Source organism: Pteropus alecto, unplaced genomic scaffold (assembly GCF_000325575.1).
Source record: "Pteropus alecto unplaced genomic scaffold, ASM32557v1 scaffold30, whole genome shotgun sequence".
NCBI lineage: Eukaryota > Metazoa > Chordata > Mammalia > Chiroptera > Pteropodidae > Pteropus > Pteropus alecto.
The window spans coordinates 4,001,449-4,018,289 of record NW_006429782.1 but is presented as its reverse complement, the minus strand read 5'-3'; the positions used below and the strand labels follow the sequence as shown (position 1 = coordinate 4,018,289).

Below are 16,841 nucleotides of genomic sequence, written 5' to 3'. Positions count from 1 at the left end.
AAAAAAAAAGGTTTTATTATATGTCACTAGCAATTTTACACACATATATAAAAAGTGAGCAGCCGCACCCTCCCGTGCCCTCGGGAGCACTCTTTGAAGCACCTTTTACCCTTCTATTCTTAAGCACTGAGCTGGGTGAGTGTGAAGGCCCAGGGAGGCATCTGCCTTCCCCCAAGGTCACACAGTAAGGGAGGGAGACGGATAGAGGAAGGGGAGCTAGATGGGCAGGCAGCCCCTCACTGTCTCCTTGGAGTCCTGGGGAGCCTGGGCCTCGGCTGCGTGGGAGAGCTGAAAGGAAAGGAGATGGGGTTGTCGGCCGGGGCGGAGATGGCGAAGCCAGCAGGGGGCGGGGCCCCAGCCTGGCCCCCCCAGCTGCAGGCACAGTCAAGCAGAGGCAACATGCTTCGCAGCCCCACCCAGCAGGTGCCCCACGGCCCCCAGGTCCTCCTGAGCCATCAGAGGCTCGTGTTCTGGTGGCGGTTGTTATGCAGGAGCAAGCACTGGGCAGTCCTGGACAGTGGTGGCGTCTGCGGTGGACCCCAGCGTTCAGATGAGCCGCTCCTCAGGCGGCAGCTTGAGGTTGGGGGGCGGGGGTGCACGGGCACCCACCTGCTCCTCGCTGCTGGGCCGGTAGCTGCCTTCCGTCTGCCGCTTCTCCCGCAGTTTCCGCACCAGCAGCACCAGCCCCACGGCCAGGAGCAGGGCGGCCAGGAGGGAGAAGACCACGACGATCGCGGTGGTGGCCTCCTTCGACTGCGAGAGGGGGGCGGCTGTCACTGGCCTGAATCCGGAGTCCCTGTCCAGTCCCGTTTTAGAAGCATCTGGGGTTCCTAACCTCTCCACATCCCACCTGCCACTTTTAGCGGTCTGGTTCCTCCACCCTGACCCCCATCTGTCTCATCTGGAGCTCTCAGTCCCCCCACCTGCCATGTCTGGGGTCTCTCTCCCAAGCACCAGCCACATCTGGCCTGCTGGCTCCCCTTCCCTCCTTCTGAGAGGCCTATGGGGCTCCTGACCCCCTACACTTGGCACTTCCACCCCCTTCCTGCAGCTCTGGGTCTCCTCACTTGCCATGTTGATGTTCTGGTCTCCCAGTTGGGGTTCCCCAGCACCACCCCAACCTACCACCTCTGGGGATCTGGACCCCTAAACCTGCTACATGTGAGCTCCTGAATAACACCCTGGCTGCCCTCCTCCCACGTACATCCCCTACTCACCAGGGCCGCATTGGAGCTGGGGCGGGGGGTGGTGCTGGTGCTGTTTCCATATGCAGAGGGGCCCGAGGCTGGGGGGGAGGGGCAGAAAGGATAAATGAAGCTCCACCTGTCCCTCATCTCGGCACATCTGCACCCTCCTTGGGCAACCCCTGATACAAAGCTGCCCTTCCGAGTCTTCCATTCGCGCAGGGACCGTGGGCGCTCTGCGCCCAAGACCGGCCCAGCTGTATGTGCTGCTCTGGCTACCCGCCGCCCAGCGGAGCCCAGCCGTGAGAAGTCTGCAGTTTTCGCTGAGTTGGGGGCTCTGATAATGGACGGTGTCCGGAAGCCCAACCTTCTGCTCCCCTCCCCCACCCCTCTGACCCTCCCACCGCCCTTGAGGGTGGGGGCAGGTCCTGCTTTCCCCTGGAGTATCTGACTCATACCACCCCCCCAGCCTCTTGAAACTGGAAGAGAAGGATTGAATGGCTGGGTCTACACCTATGGCCAGCATGGTGGTCAACCCGCACTCCGAGCCGCAAGCAGGCTTCGTCCTGGCTTCCAGCCCACCCAAAACACCTCAGCCACACCGACTCGATGTGAGGGCTTCCTCTCTCCACAGCTCATAATTCTGCCCCAATCAAGAACTCAGGAATTGTTGACCAACTCTGAGTGCCCAGGGAAGGACTTAGGAATTCTAAACCTCGGCCCCACGCCTTGTAGATCCTGCCCCCAAGGCACCTCCATGCCCGCTCCCCAGTCCCTGAGCTCTCAGTGTCCCAGGTCCCCAATGTCCCCGCCGGTACCTACTTTGCCCCCAGGCCCGGCCCCAGCGGGCCAGCAGCAGTGGCAGGCCGAACGCCAGGAGCAGCCCCAGGCTGGGGCACGCCATGGGCTGGGCGACAGGCTGGTGGCACCAGGGACGGGGCTTCTCCCGCGCGCCGTTCCTACCGCATCTCGGGGCCGGGGGTACCTGTGATCCAGCACCTAGGGACTGGAGGAGAAAGGCCAGGGCGTGGGGGAGGAGGCAGGACCCGGCGCAGGCCCAGGGGAGGGGCAACCCGCGCCAGGGCACCCTGGAGTCCCGCCCCGCCGCCAGAGGTCAGAGATTAAAAATTAACTCGAAGAGCGTTCCTGGCCTCGGGAAAAGAAAGGGGAAAGGGGCGGCTGGCCAACCAGCACGCCCTGCCTCCCTACCTGGCCCGCGCGTCTTCGATCTCGCTCAGGTTCCTGGTCCGACTCGCTTGCTCGAACCCTCGGTGCGTCCCTCGGTCTCTCGTTCGGACTCCACCGGCTCCTCCCGCTCACGTGACCCGGAAAGTTTAGTCATTTACCTGGGAGGGGAGCGCACTTCCGGCTTGTGCACCTGAGCCTAGATGAGAAGGCGGAGCCAGGAGGTAGGCGGGGCCGCGGCCCGGGCGCACCTGCGACTTGGAGCCCAGTCCTACAATTGGGAGGAGTAAAATCGCGCGAAAGCGCGCGGATGCGAGAGGAACCGCTCACCTGTATTGCGAGCACATCTGTAGGATGGCACAGGTGTAGGGACACATGGCTCATGGAGACACCGAGGTACGAGGCACTTCTGTCTGGGCAGACCCAGATGGGGAGTCTCTAATGAAAAAACACCTGTGTGGTACACACCTGCACGGGAGCAAAGCTGTAGGAGAGACATCTGCGCGGATGTATAAGAAGCACACCTGTGGCAGACACGTGCATTGATTGAATCGCATCTACTTGGCGTATAACTAAATGGAAGCATATCTGTGTGGAAAGCAGCTACAGAATGCACCTGCCTTATAACAAACACCTGACTGAGGCATTCTGGCGTGTAGAAATCTATTGGCAATATCTGTATGAGTGCATTGAAGTACACCTGTATGGGACCCAATTATATGGAAACAGACCCGTATTCGTGTATACTTAACTGGAACACACCTGTGGGGGGGGGGAGGATGCTGTATAAACTCATTCTTGTGTGGATTTCTGCTGCAAAGCATACCTGCGAGGAGAAGGAAATAGTCTTGGAGGGGGAACATCTGCATGGAACTGAGCTCAAATGAGAGAAAGACCTGAGAACATCCGCATGAGGCACATTCCCATTGGAGCACACCTGGCAGCGGAGCAGCAGGACAGCCGCTCCTGTCCTGTGTGTTGAGGCCCACCTGTCAGGAATGTATCTGCGAGAAAACGCCTGTTTAAGGCTTCTCTGTGGGAAAACATCTGTATCCCCCGTGTTGGAGGGCCCCCGCAAGAACCACCTGTAAATGAAAACATCTGTGAGGGAAGCCTCTCTAAGAGGCTCATTTGTCTGGGACGCACGTATTTGAGCACACCTGCCTGGGCAGAAGCTGAGTGGGCACCAAATGTGCCCTCGGGACTGTATCTTTGGCTGAATGACGACGGTAAAAAGACGACTCCCTTCCTAGGGACTCTAGGGTGAAGACTGATGGCTAAGGAGAAATTAATCCCTTTTGGTGTACAGAGTGATGGGTAAGAATCCCAGGTCTGGGTAAATTCCTGCTTTGCCCCTGACTGGGCACATGGACTGGGGAGAGCGCCCGAACCTCCGGTTTCCTCACCGGTGAAGTGCGAAAGGCAGTCCCACCTACCTTACAGGGTTTTGGCGAAAACGACGCGAGAGGCAAGGGAAAGGCCTGGTATGTGCAACTCACTGAATCCAGTGTTAGCGATTGTTCATATTATTCGCTGTCTAGCGGTCTGTTCACCCCTCCCCCTAATGGTGAATAGAGAAACTGCGCCCGAAACTAGTGGCAGGGACGGACGTTCGGCAAGCGCAATGAGGGCGACAGGCTGGGGCCCGGCCTCCTGCGCTCAGCTACCCAGTCCTCGTCTCCATCCGCGCCCGGGACACTGCGATCCCCCAGGCCGATCTGGAGAGAGCAGTCAGCCCAGCGTCTGGATGTGACCGCTGCCCCTTTAAGACTTCCTGGAGAGCCCCGGGCTCAGGAGCCGGAGGCTGCCTGGGGACCGCGGAAGGCCCCGCCCAGGTGGGTGGGCGAGGCGGGACAGGCGGGCCCCCCTCTGGCGGTTGCAGCCAATAGGAAACCGACTTTACGACCGCGCTGTGCGTTGATCTTCCGTTTCCAAGACTGAGTGGGACCGAGAAAGGAGGCGCGCGGGAGGGCTGTAGGACCTGCGCGAGCGCCAGGTCTTGCTCTTCTGATTCTGCGGCTGAGGGGGAATTTGAAATGAGCCGGTGGGCAGATGGAGGGTTACATGGCGTTGGATTGGTTCTTGAGTATGTTCGGGAAAAATGAGAACTTCAGTTCCTGAAGAGGCTTAGTAGGGGAGGGAAGTCAAGTGTAAAAGGATGACGAAACCCATCCCTGATATCTCCCTACGCCCCTTGGGCAGAGGGTAAACTGAGGCACGCAGAGACGGAACACCGAAACCAGAACTGAGACCATTGATCTCTCTAGACCCTCTTCCCAGAATGAACCCTGGTGCTTCCTAGGCTGTGCCACACCCGAGCATCCCAGACAACCTTCCCGACACCTTCAGCCCCGCCCCCAGCCCCCCGCCCCCCCCAGGGTCGGGGGAGGAGATGCAAGTTCTGGCGCGGGCGGCGACGGCTAGCAGTCACCGCCTGCAGCAAGTGCCAGAGCTAAGGCGGGCACCGCGGAGGCTGTGGTGGCAGTGGCCGCCGAGCTGGCCCTGCGGGGCCCCGGGGGGGAGGGGGAGCCGCGAAGCCCCCGCTGAGGCCGCCGCTGCCAGGCCCCTCTCCCCCCCTCCCCCCGGGGTGGGCGCCATGCGGGGGGGTCCGGCCGACGCGGAGCGGCGGCCGCGCTGGGGGCGCCTATTCGAGGAGCTGGACAGTAACAAGGATGGCCGCGTGGACATGCACGAGTTGCGCCAGGGACTGGCCCGGCTGGGCGGGGGCGACCCGGACCGCGACGCCCAACAGGTACCCAGGCCTGGCGAGCCGTGCTCCGGCCCTGCCCGTGCCAGGTAACCCGAGCCCCTGAATGGAGCGCCGGGAACCGCCACGAACTGCTTGTGGCTGGATTCCAGCACCGGTGCCCAGCCTGGGCGTCTCTGTCCCCTTCCCCATGCCCACCCGTGTCTATGCCTAACTGATTCGCTCAAGACAGGGCCACGGAGGCCCCGGGCCTGCGGTTCTGCTGCGATGTGCGGAGGGAATGTCTGCCTGAGAATGGAGTCTGGCCAGCTTTCCTGCTCACTGCCCAGGACACACCCTCTCCTGAACTCCGCACAGCCCAAGACATACTGTGCTCCCACCTCCAAGAGACACACCTTCCTCCCATTCCTCCCCCTCCTATGGGCACCCCTCCCCCCCAGCCAGCTGCCCCAGCCTCTATGTTTACATTCCTGCCCTTTCTCAGGCCTGGCTCAATGCCTCAGCTGCCCCAGCCAGGGACCCAATCCTGTCTGAGGCCACCCTCAGGTGGGGATGAACCCATCAGAGCAGGAACTTGACGACCCCCACCCCTTCCATGCAGCTGTCCCCTACACCTGTAGCCCCAGATGCCACTGGAGTGTTTTCACAGCATCCTGACCCTCCAGTCCAACCTCCCACTTTTCAGGTGGGAAAACAGAGGTTCGGTGGCTCCTCAGCTTGGATCTGTCATTGCTTCATGTTGCCAAGAGCTGTCTCTAAAAGGGAGCTCCTGAAACTGCCATGGGGGCAGGTTTTTATAAGAGACAGCTGGGAGGACAGGCTTTCCTAGACGAAAGCCCAACGTTACCTCCCGCTTCCCAGCTCTGTAACCTTGAACAGGTTACTTGACCTTGGAGAGCCTCAGTTTGCTCACCAGGAAAACCAGGCAGTTGCTATCCACCTCACAGCTCTACTGTGGCTTTGGACATCTTGCTGAGAAGCAAACTGATGGGGAGCGGGGCGCTTCCCTGTCCCTGTCCTCTAGGTGCTGGGGGCCCTGGTTTCTGGGGCATAAGCTTGTGCCCCCTCCAGATGGGGGAGCAGCCTCCTGGAGCTCCCTCTGTCCCTTCCCCCTGCCAGGGCCTCTTGCTAGAGGGTGGCGCTGACCCAGATGGCGGGCTGGACCTGGAGGAGTTTACCCAATACCTGCAGGAGCGGGAACAGCGCCTGCTGCTTCTGTTCCACAGTCTGGACCGCAATCAGGACGGTAAGGCCCAGGGATGGGGCCGTGGGGGCCCTGGAGATGCCAATGGCTTAGAACTCACGATGCCAGGAGGGGTGAGGCCACATCTCTCTGATGACTCATAGGCTATTTTCGGAAGTCTCGTCACCCCCAGCTAGGTGGTTTGGGGCCCAGCCAGCCCATCCTACCTCCGTTCCCTTCTAGGGTGAGACCCTTATTACTACCCTTAGATTTTTATAAGGGACAAAGATCCCCCCTATTGCTCTGGTATTCCCTATGGGACAGAGACCCCCCCTCCCCATAGCATCTTCTAGGTCTCTGACATCACCTCTTGACACCCCCCCCATGGCATAGAGAGCCCAATCGTTAGCCCCGAATTCATGTTTTCATTCATTCGTGAAACAGCAGACCCTCCAACTTCTCTGACTCCCCCCAATACCACCACAAACCTTGCCCTGGCTTTCCAGACCCCCCGTCTTGCTAGACCACTCCCATTCCAAGCTGTCCTGCTCTTTGGCCCTGGGCTCCCCCTACACACCATTCCCCATCTCCGGACCCCTCCCCAGGTCACATTGATGTCTCTGAGATCCAGCAGAGTTTCCGAGCTCTGGGCATTTCCATCTCCCTGGAGCAGGCAGAGAGAATTCTACACAGGTGAGTAGCTGGCTCCAGAATCCGGGGGAGCCCCAGTTTCTGGGTCTTCTCGGCCCCCTGCGGCCTCTGGGCCCCACACCCAGCCCCAGGAGCTGAGAAGCTGGGCTTTGGAGTCAGGTCCATCTCGGGCCGGTTGCTCCACCTCTCTGAGCCCGTCTTCCCCACCGTCAAATGGTGAGCTCTCGGCGCAGGGGAGCTTGGCCTACCCCACATCCGACCGGAACCTCACTCCCACCTACCCCCAGCCTCAGGCACTGATTCTCCCAACCCCCAGCATGGACCGCGATGGCACCATGACCATCGACTGGCAGGAATGGCGTGACCACTTCTTGCTGCATTCGCTGGAGAACGTGGAAGACGTGCTCTATTTCTGGAAGCATTCCACGGTGAGGCGGGGGTGGCTTTCCCAGCCTGGTAGCCAGGCCCTCTTCCCTCTCCCCTGGGGGCCTAGCTCAGGTCTCCTCGGGGCATGGAGGGGCTGGGTCAGGAGCTGGGAGCAGCCGAAGGATGAGACTGCTCCTCTTTTCCTCCATTCGAGGATTGGGAGACTGGGGACCAACCCACTTGGGGAGGTCTTCAATCTGATCGGAGCCCTTCAGACTTGCCGCGGGGCCTCTGGGAGCAGACTGTGGGGGTTAGGAGCTTAGAGAAGAAAGAGCTCACCAGATGGGGCACCCGGCCCACTACCCTCAACCCACGCAGCTCCCCTTCTGGTCTCTCAATGCCTCAATTAAGGATTCTGCTGCCGAAAAGACAAGTCAGGAAGCCACGGCCTTCGTGGGGTCCAATGGGATCCACTGGAAGTTGGGAGGGGTGCTCTAGATCACCATTTCCTGGGTGGGAATCCCTGAACAATGCTTCTGATAGGATTTGATGGCATCTGGAGGGGATCCATCTGCAGGATATGGTAAGATCCTCTTGGGAGATCCAGAGAGTCCCACTCATGGAGATCCACGGAGGGCTTGGTTGAGAAGTCTACAGGAAGGCGCTAGAGAAGGGGTGATCCCTATGGAGGAGAACCCTGTGGAATCTGGTGAGGCTCCGGGAGGGATCTGCTGGGCTCCTTATATGGGAGGTCCTCGGTAGGATCTTGCATGGCCCTGGAAGGATCTTCTGGGATCCTTCAGAAGGATCCAATTGGTTCTAGAGGGATCTTTATGTGGTAAACCTTCTTCAGTGAGATTCGGTAGAGGCCACCAAGGGGTCTTATGCAGGAGACCACTGACGTGGATGTTTTGGGGAGATCCAGTAGGGATCCAAGTGTCTCCTGGGCTCTCCAAGCAAGATTCATTGGTGGACTGTCTGGGTATCCTGAGATTCATGGAGACACCCCCATTTAGAGCTGAGTTACATCTCTCTGCCCCGGCCGTGGCATGATACCCCAGCCTCTGCGTCCTCAGGTCCTGGACATTGGCGAGTGCCTGACTGTCCCCGACGAGTTCTCAGAGCAGGAGAAGCTGACCGGCATGTGGTGGAAGCAGCTGGTGGCTGGTGCAGTGGCGGGCGCCGTGTCGAGGACAGGCACAGCCCCTCTGGACCGCCTCAAGGTCTTCATGCAGGTGAGGGGCCCTGGAGAGCCCCACCTCCTCCCCCAGACACGGGTGCCTGGAGGGAGCCGGAAAGTCGCCTTCGTTTCCCCGCCCAGGTCCATGCCTCCAAGACCAACAGGCTGAATATCCTGGGGGGCCTACGGAGCATGGTCCGAGAAGGGGGTGTGCGCTCCCTGTGGCGTGGCAATGGGATCAACGTGCTCAAGATTGCTCCTGAGTCAGCTATCAAGTTCATGGCCTATGAGCAGGTGGGGGCAGGTGGGGGGAGATGTGGGCCAGGATTTGCAGAATTGGCTTGGGGATGGAAGATGTCTGCAGGTCCCCAGGAGTGCGCATCTTCTCCCCTGCATGATACCCACAGTGGCACAGTAGGGGGGAGGTCCAAGTACACAGAGGCTCAAGCCCTGAGTTCTTGCCTGCCACCATGTGTCCCATCCTCAGATCAAGCGGGCCATCCGAGGGCAACAGGAGACACTGCACGTGCAGGAACGCTTCGTGGCTGGGTCCTTGGCTGGCGCCACAGCCCAAACCATCATTTACCCCATGGAGGTGAGAAGGAGGGGCCTTGGCAGAGGCCCCATTGCAGGATGGGGGCCTGCAATAACCATTTTATTCTGTGGTGTGATAAGCATTGGGATTCTAACTTTGCCTCTCCCTGATTCAGACTGCAGCTCATGACAGCGATGCTGTTTCATGTGCAGCCTCTCTGAGCAACACAATTCGAGATGTGACTTCTGGGAACAGCAGTGTTGGGTATAGCTGTTTAGAGAGCCGTGGTGGGGGCCAGCCGTTCATGGATATGCCTCTTCTAAGGATGCTGCTTTCCAGGATGCTTGTCCCCAGGGGAAGCATTGCTAGGTGAAGCTTTTCAGAGAAATCGTTTCAGGTCGTGTAGTGCATCGATTAGGATTCTGAGTAACGGAAAACTCAAATCACATAAGTAAGGTCTGGAGGTGAGCAGTTCAGGGCCGGTGTGTGGCTTCGCAGTGTCAGAGACCCGAGTTCCTTCTCACTGTCGCGTCGTTTCACCACCTCTGCATGTAGCAGCCACCTCGTGGACCAAAACGGCTGCTTGTGCTCTGGTCATCGCATCCACATTCCATGAAGAAGGAAGAATGGACCGAGGAAAGAACACCTCCCTGCCATTAAGCGTGCTTTTTGAAAGTCACGCCACACTCTTCGCCTATTTCACTGGCTGGGATGTGACCACGTGGCCTCACACCTAGGGCAGCTGAGAGATGTAGTCTTTACTTCTAGAGGCTCTGTGCTTGCCAAAAATTACAATTTCTTTTATTAAGGAATAAGGGAGACAGTTAGCAATGACTGCCACGTGCAACTCTTAGAGGCGTAACCATTTCTAAGTATAGAGCTTAGGGATAGCAGAAGATTCTAGAGAAAGTGTTTTTTTGGTTTTTTGGTTTTTTTAATTCAGTTATTCTCAGGATAACTATTTCCAGGAGTAGCTATTTCTAAGTGACTTCATTCCTGGACGTAGTAATTCTGGAGGCAGCTTCCTAGGAATAACTGGGTTCTCCCCAGGTGCTGAAGACGCGGCTGACCCTCCGCCGGACGGGCCAGTACAAGGGGCTGCTGGACTGCGCGTGGCGGATCCTAGAGCAAGAAGGGCCCCGCGCCTTCTACCGCGGCTACCTGCCCAATGTGCTGGGCATCATCCCCTACGCGGGCATCGACCTAGCCGTCTACGAGGTCTGTAGGCAGCCCGTCCCTCTCTCCTTTCTTCCTCCCTCTGGGATCTGCCCACGGGCCACCCTCTTCCCGTGGGGCTGACTCAATTGATCTCCAGAGCTTGGAGAGACGGGCCTGGGGCAGAGAAGCACCACGGGCTGGGGATCCTGGGCACCTCTTCAGGCATTAGACATCCTCACTCTCTTCCACTTGCCACTGCAGTTCAGCCTTCGTGGGTCTGAGGACACATGGAAGTCAGGGCCCCTGCCAGCTCACAGAATCATGAGGACAGGTGAAGACAAGCTTCAAAGATGCCCATTTTTGCCCCACAGCGTGTGTCACACCTGGCCTACATCTCCAGGCTAGTGTCTTCTTCAGGGCCTGCTCATTTCAGCATCGGCACCACCGTAAAAACCACACCCCGTGACCAACATCTTGGGGCCTTTCTCAGAAAAGGCAAGGACAGGGAGTTTCTGCTGTTTCTTTCCAGGAGCTTTGACTACTGCCTTTACCTTCTCCTGCTGGGATCGTCAGGTTCTCCCACTTAGCACAGCCCCACGTGTCCCCAGGCATCCCCCCAAAATCTTTGTACCCGGGACAGGGCCATTTTCATGGGCGGGCCGCCTATGCACTCACCAAGGCCCTACACTCCGAAGGGCCCCTCACTTGGTTGAAAGCCCCGCCATTGCCATCTTGAAATTCCTAGTAATCATTGAAAGAGGGACCGCTCATATATTTATTTTGCACTGGCCCTGCAAGTTATGTAGCTGGTCCGGACCTAAAATCCTCCATACCTGCCACCCATACCTGCCCTCCTAACAACAGCATCTATGCAGCCAAATAAGACTTGGCCATCGCTCATTCATTCATTTGTTCATTTGTCCACTCACTCATTCGCTTAAGCATCCATATACGCTGGGCACTGGGCTGACTGCTGCAGACGTAGCATTACATAAGAACAATGCTGTCCTTGGCCTCCAATGAACAAGGAAGCCGGTCAACCAGCAAATAAGCACTCTCAGGTTTTGATACATTCTCAGAAGATAATAAAACAGGGTGTGTAGTCGAAAGTGACAGTGGACGGGAGGGCAGGTCTAGGAATGCTTCTGAGAAGTGACCTTGGAGCAGCAATGAGTCGAACGTATTTTGGGAAGGAGCGTGAACAAGGCAGAGGCACAGCAAAGGGCCAGGTCCAGAAGCAGGCATGAACTTGGCCTGCTGGAGTGGTCGGAGGGACCTGAAGAGTCAGTAAAGACTCGATGGGAGTCTGGGTTTATCCCTAGAGTAACAAACAGGAAGCTATGGAGGGTTGTGAGCAGGAGTAAGACGCGAGCTTACTTCATCTGTTCTTCACCAAAAAAGGGAGTTTGGAGGTCTAAGTAGTTTGAGAAAGACTGCCCTGTTGGACTTTCAAAATCTATGTTAGTCTCTTAAAGGCTCTGAGAAGTCCTACAGAAAAATGACATTTTTTTAGCCCAGTGTTGGCCACACTTACCCAGTCATCAGAACCTTTTCAACAGAACAGCTCTTTAGAAATTCATTAAACACCTGTTTGGCAAATTTTGCTCCAGGCCCAAGAGAGGGCTTTTTAAAATTGCGAAGGCAATAATGGTCAAACACTTGCTTCAAATTTGCCTATTCCATGCCCGGGCCAGACATCACTAATCCATCGCTGCACCGAAGTCCAAAATGGGTCTGAGTGGGCTAAAATCAAGGTGTCAGCGGGACTGCGGTGCTTCTGGAGGCTCCAGGGCCGAATCTGTTTCCTTACATTATCCGGTTTCTAGCGACGGCCTGCGTTCCTTGGCCCGTGGGCCCTTCGAAGCCAGCAGCATAACAGCTTCCAAGCTCTCTCTCCCCCCCGCCCCCTCCCTCTGACCTGTGCTTCCGTCATCACGTCCTCTTCTCTGACTCTTACGAGGAGCTTTGTGATGACATCGAACCAACCCCTGTGCTCTAGGATCATCTCCCATTTCAAGGTCCCTAACTTAATCCCAACTGCAAAGTTCCTTTTGCCATTTTAGGTTCCATATTCACAGACTCGGGGACTAGGGCATGGACAATAGGGGGCCATCCTTCCATACACCAGAGAGGGTCAAGGTGGGGACTGAGAGGGTGCAGGTAAATGCTTGTGTGGCATCTACGGGTACAAAGTGCTCAGCTAGGGCTAGCCATCTTGGGATACAGAAGCGAGGTCTCTGAAGCTAGGGTCCTGGTGTCACCCACCTCCAGCCCACTCTGTTCCCCTCTTCACCCCTGCCAGACGCTGAAGAACCAGTGGCTCCAGCAGTATAGCCACGACTCGGCTGACCCGGGCATCCTCGTGCTCCTGGCCTGCGGCACCATCTCCAGCACCTGTGGCCAGATAGCCAGTTACCCCCTGGCCCTGGTCCGGACCCGTATGCAGGCCCAAGGTGAGGCCTGGGCGGGAGGATGGGGCAAGGAAGGTCTCATAACTTGGGGCCCACTCCCCCTTCCCCAGCTCTTCCTCCCAGGTGTGTAGAATCCCAGGCTGGAATCCTCCCTGATTTGGAAGGCCTTGACTGAGTCCCAACCTTTCTCTGAGCCTCAGTGTACCTATTTGTGAGGGATGGGAGCCCTTTACCCTAAGAGAGCAGATGCAGCGAGTACTGGAATCGCATCTAGCAATCTTAGCCGGGAGGCTGCTTGGTAGACTTTAGTATTTCTGGGCTGGTAACTTGAGATCTAATTTGCAAGGCTGGTTTATAGTGAGGGGGAGGCAAGGAACCAGGTTGAGGAGGGGCAGGGCCAGGCTGGTTGTCGTTTTACTGTTTCTCTGTATTTTCCTCTTACGGGTTCTCTCTCTGCCTACCCCCTACCATCCCTGAATCTATTTTGGGAATTTCCTCCAGAATTTTAGCATTCGTGTTTTGTCATTTTTGCTGGGGGGTTATCAGTGCATAAGACAGATATGGTCCCCCACACTCAAAGAGCTCACAGGCTGGAGAGGAAGAAAGATGCTGAATAAATTATTCCACAATTGAGTATGGACTTAGGGTTGAAGAAAAGGGAGAAGGAGCCTGACTTAGACTGGGATGCCCAAGAGGGCTTCCCTGATGAGCTGGCTTTGGAGTGGAGGTCGCAAGGGTAAGTAAGAGTTAGCCGGGAGAGGAGGGTGGGAATCCAGTTTCAGGAAGAGGACCCTTCTGTGCCCTATCCCACCCCACGCACACACACCTGCTCTGTTTTGAATCATCCTCAAACTCAGGTCACCCAGATTGAAGTGGAAAGGTGGGCAGCCCATTCCAAGGCCAGTCGAAGTCCCGAATCTGAATGGTGGGGTCCTGCCGTTAGTCTAACCCTCCTTCCTCCTGCTCCAATGGCCACTGGCCCAGCCCTGGGGAGCCGGAGGGGAGAGGAGAGGTGGACCATGGCCTGATCTGGCTCCCCACACCCTCCCAGCCTCCGTCGAGGGCGCCCCCCAGCTCTCCATGCTGGGTCTGCTCCGCCACATCCTGTCCCAGGAGGGCGTGCCGGGCCTCTACCGGGGCATCGCCCCCAACTTCATGAAGGTCATCCCGGCTGTGAGCATCTCCTATGTGGTCTACGAGAACATGAAGCAGGCTCTGGGGGTCACGTCCAGGTGAGGGACCCAGGGCCACCCCCACTAAGATCCCTCACCTCAGTCCTGGCGTCCCCCACACCTCAGCCACCGAAGACAGATGGCCCAGCCAGTGGATTCCAGGGGCCCCCCACTTAACCACAGGATCCCATATTTTATCCACTGGGTACTGCATTCCACATCCCAGCTACTGGATCCCATTTTCCTGTCCCCACCAACCCATCCCTGCCCCCCCACACACACACACTGGTCCTGGACCACATGTCTTAACCTCGGGATCCCCCACAGCCCAGCTAATGGATCCTGACACCCCAACCACAGGAGTACATGTCCCCCATATCTAAACACCCAGACCCCAGCTCCCGCAGGCACCAGATCCAGTGTCCTCATACAGCGCTGGATCCCACATCCCCACGCTTCAAGCCTTGAGTCTCCAAGCTCGGCTGCTGAATTCCGAATACCAAGAAACCTCAGCCAACAGGTCCTGACAGTGCAATGTCCAGATCCTGGGGCGCCTGCCACTGGATCTCAGATCCCCTCATCCCAGCCACTGGATTTTTTAATTCCTTTACCTCGACCTTGGGTCCTGGATCCCACTGCTTTGACTGATGGATCCCTACATTTCAACCACTACATTCTCAGCCCCCAACTTACCGGATCCCAGATCCCCAAACCCTGACCAGCCAGATTCTGGCTACTAAAACCACAGTCGCAAGAGCCCATTGGCAGAGTGAATGGATCCTGGCAACTGCAGCTGTTGGATCCCCAACCCCTTCACCGCAGGCCCCGGATACTGAAATCTCACTTATAGGAAACAGACCTGGGCACTGCCAGGCACTGGATCCCAACCCCTTAGCCCCTGGACTCTGACCCGAATCCTCCCAGACTCTGGCTCCCAAACGCTCAGATCCCATGCATAGATCCCAATAGGCTGATCACAACATCCTGGATTCCACATGTCCCCTATCCTAGACACACCAGAGCCCAGACACCTCCTCCACCATGACACGAACCTGCCTGGGTCGGGACCTGCTGGGACCCTGGGTTCTGGACTCCTGGTTTCAGAAAACCCACGGGACTTGTCCATTGTCCTGACATGCTAGACGTCCCTCTCACACCTTATACACACTGGATCCACCCCCCATCCCCATCGTGGCTATGCCTCTGGGCCCTGTGGGACACTGCTCCCCCCTCCCCCACATCCCGCCGTGTCTTCCGCTCCATTCTCGCCTTATAAGCTGGTAACCCCCAGAGCCTGGGTCCTCTGCAGGATCCAGCAGCTCTTGGGCGCTGGCAAGGAGGCGATCTGAGGCGGGGGCAGGGGGGACACATTAAGGGGACCTCTGCCCAACCCCAGCACTGCCAGCCTCTTCCCAGGCTTCGAAGACGGAAGCCAGGAGCGAGTCTACGCAGACCACCCTTCCCTAAACCCAAGTATCCAATTGTGCGAAATGAACCGAACCCCTAGAACTCATTCCAGGTCTATTTTTCTATGGAGAGGAGCAGACTCCCATCCTCCCACCCCTCTACCCTCACTACTAACCCAAGCCGCCAGCCCCCGCCACGCCCTCTTTCTATACTTTATAGTGGGGTTCTGAGCTTAGGATAACTGGAGGACCCCTCCCTCCACCTCTCCCAAGTCCTTGGGGAAACCCCTTAAAGGACTGCTGAAGAGGAACTGGGATGTTTGTGGGGGGTAGAGGGCCCCCAAGGCTTCCACCTTTCCCCACCTACACCGTACCCCACCTCCCTGCCTGTATGTGTTATTTCAGAGGAAGAGAACAAAAGGAATACATTTTCAAAGCTCTTTCATTGTGTTTTTTACTGAAAAAGTATGGGTAGATGTGGGACTCCCTCAGACTACCCACAGGGAAGGGACGGGGCCGTCTTGTCACTCACGGTTTGATCCTCAGTTTCTACATCCGTGAAACGGGGCCCAGAGGAAGTCCGTGTTCAGGAGCCCTCATTTCCCTGCACCGTTTCTATATCGCAAGTGTATTTGCTTCCTGGGGCTGTCGTAACAAGTTACCGTGAGTGGGGCTGAGACATCAAAACATAAATCTTAAAACACCATATTTGAGGTTGGTATATTTTTTTATTGTGGTAAAATATACATAAAACTTACCATTTTAACCATTTTTCAGTGTATAGTTCAGTGGTATTGAATACATGCACGTTGTTGTGCCACCAACACCCACCACCCACCTTCTTCTCTGTTCTGTCGCCCCACGCATCAAACGCTAACCGCCCCTCCCCCGCGCTGCCATCTCCTTTCCGTCTCCGTGGACCTGACTCCTCTAGGGACCTCACGTTAGTGGGATCACACGGCGTTTGTCCTTTGTGTCTGGATTATCTACTGAGCACGATGTTCTCCGGGTTCATCCACGTGGTAGCAGGTGTCAGAATGTGCTTCCTTTTTAAGGCTGAGTAATATTCCGTTGTCTGGATGGATCGCCGTGTTTACCCATCCGTCGGTAGACGCTCGTGTTGTTGCCCGCTTTTGGCTCTGGTGAATGAAAGCGACGGAAGTGTGTTCCCTCGCAGTTCTGGAGGTCGGCAGTCCGAAATCACAGTGTCAGCGCGATCTAGGGGAGGTTCCTCCCTGCCTCTCCCCGCTTCCGGCATCGCTGGCAGCCCTCGGTGTTCCTTGGCTTGTAGATACATCACTCCAATCTCTGCCTCTCTTCATATGTCCAAATATTTTCCCATGCGGACTGTGACAACTACCCTCCAAGAGGTCCCCCAGTGGCTTCTGCCTCCTCGTAGTCGCATTCTTATGTAATCCTCTCTCCCGCTGTGTCAAGGTGGGTCTGTATGACCAAGAGAACCGGCAGAAGTGATGGTATACCACATCTAAGATTAAGGTATAAGACACCTGCAGCCACCATCTTGCCTGCATTTCAAGCTGCTGTGGTGTGTGTCGAGGGGATGGATAACTTGTTATGCAGCCATAGCTAATTGATACACACATCCATAGGTACGATTTTTCACACACTCCAATAAGGGATAAAGCCTTGTTAACTATTTTGCGTTTTACTTCCTTTGAATTCTGTCCTTAGCATCAATTCCT

At 56.9% G+C, this 16,841-nt stretch overlaps 2 protein-coding genes across 9 annotated transcripts; one reads left to right on the top strand and one right to left on the bottom strand.

Annotated features, from left to right (window-relative positions):
* Positions 1 to 4,072, bottom strand: CRB3 (crumbs 3, cell polarity complex component). 2 transcript variants are annotated; one of them, XM_015585724.2, is made up of 5 exons: positions 2,394 to 2,522; positions 2,003 to 2,190; positions 1,218 to 1,285; positions 610 to 753; positions 1 to 288 (listed from the first exon to the last, which is right to left on the bottom strand). In XM_015585724.2, exons 2-5 carry the CDS (start codon positions 2,086 to 2,088, stop codon positions 17 to 19), a joined length of 570 nt encoding a protein of 189 aa, XP_015441210.1. In that variant the 5' UTR covers positions 2,089 to 2,190; positions 2,394 to 2,522; the 3' UTR covers positions 1 to 16. The 2 variants fall into 2 exon arrangements, with proteins under 2 accessions (XP_015441210.1, XP_024899318.1); XM_025043550.1 differs by having other exon boundaries at positions 74 to 288; positions 2,007 to 2,190; positions 2,394 to 4,072.
* A 722-nt stretch (positions 4,073 to 4,794) lies between these two features.
* On the top strand, positions 4,795 to 15,846 carry SLC25A23 (solute carrier family 25 member 23). 7 transcript variants are annotated; one of them, XR_003044899.1, is made up of 11 exons: positions 4,795 to 5,121; positions 6,196 to 6,322; positions 6,865 to 6,952; positions 7,227 to 7,338; positions 8,353 to 8,511; positions 8,598 to 8,750; positions 8,944 to 9,051; positions 10,042 to 10,209; positions 10,411 to 10,480; positions 12,452 to 12,602; positions 13,612 to 13,739. XR_003044899.1 is itself a non-coding variant. In XM_006904143.3 (10 exons), the coding sequence occupies exons 1-10, from the start codon at positions 4,966 to 4,968 to the stop codon at positions 13,794 to 13,796; spliced, it is 1,407 nt and encodes a 468-aa protein (XP_006904205.1). In that variant the 5' UTR covers positions 4,795 to 4,965; the 3' UTR covers positions 13,797 to 15,846. The 7 variants fall into 7 exon arrangements, 6 of the variants coding, with proteins under 6 accessions (XP_006904205.1, XP_015441202.1, XP_024899312.1 ...); XM_006904143.3 differs by lacking the exon at positions 10,411 to 10,480 and having other exon boundaries at positions 13,612 to 15,846; XM_015585716.2 differs by lacking the exon at positions 13,612 to 13,739 and having other exon boundaries at positions 12,452 to 12,627.
* Positions 15,847 to 16,841: the final 995 nt, after the last annotated feature.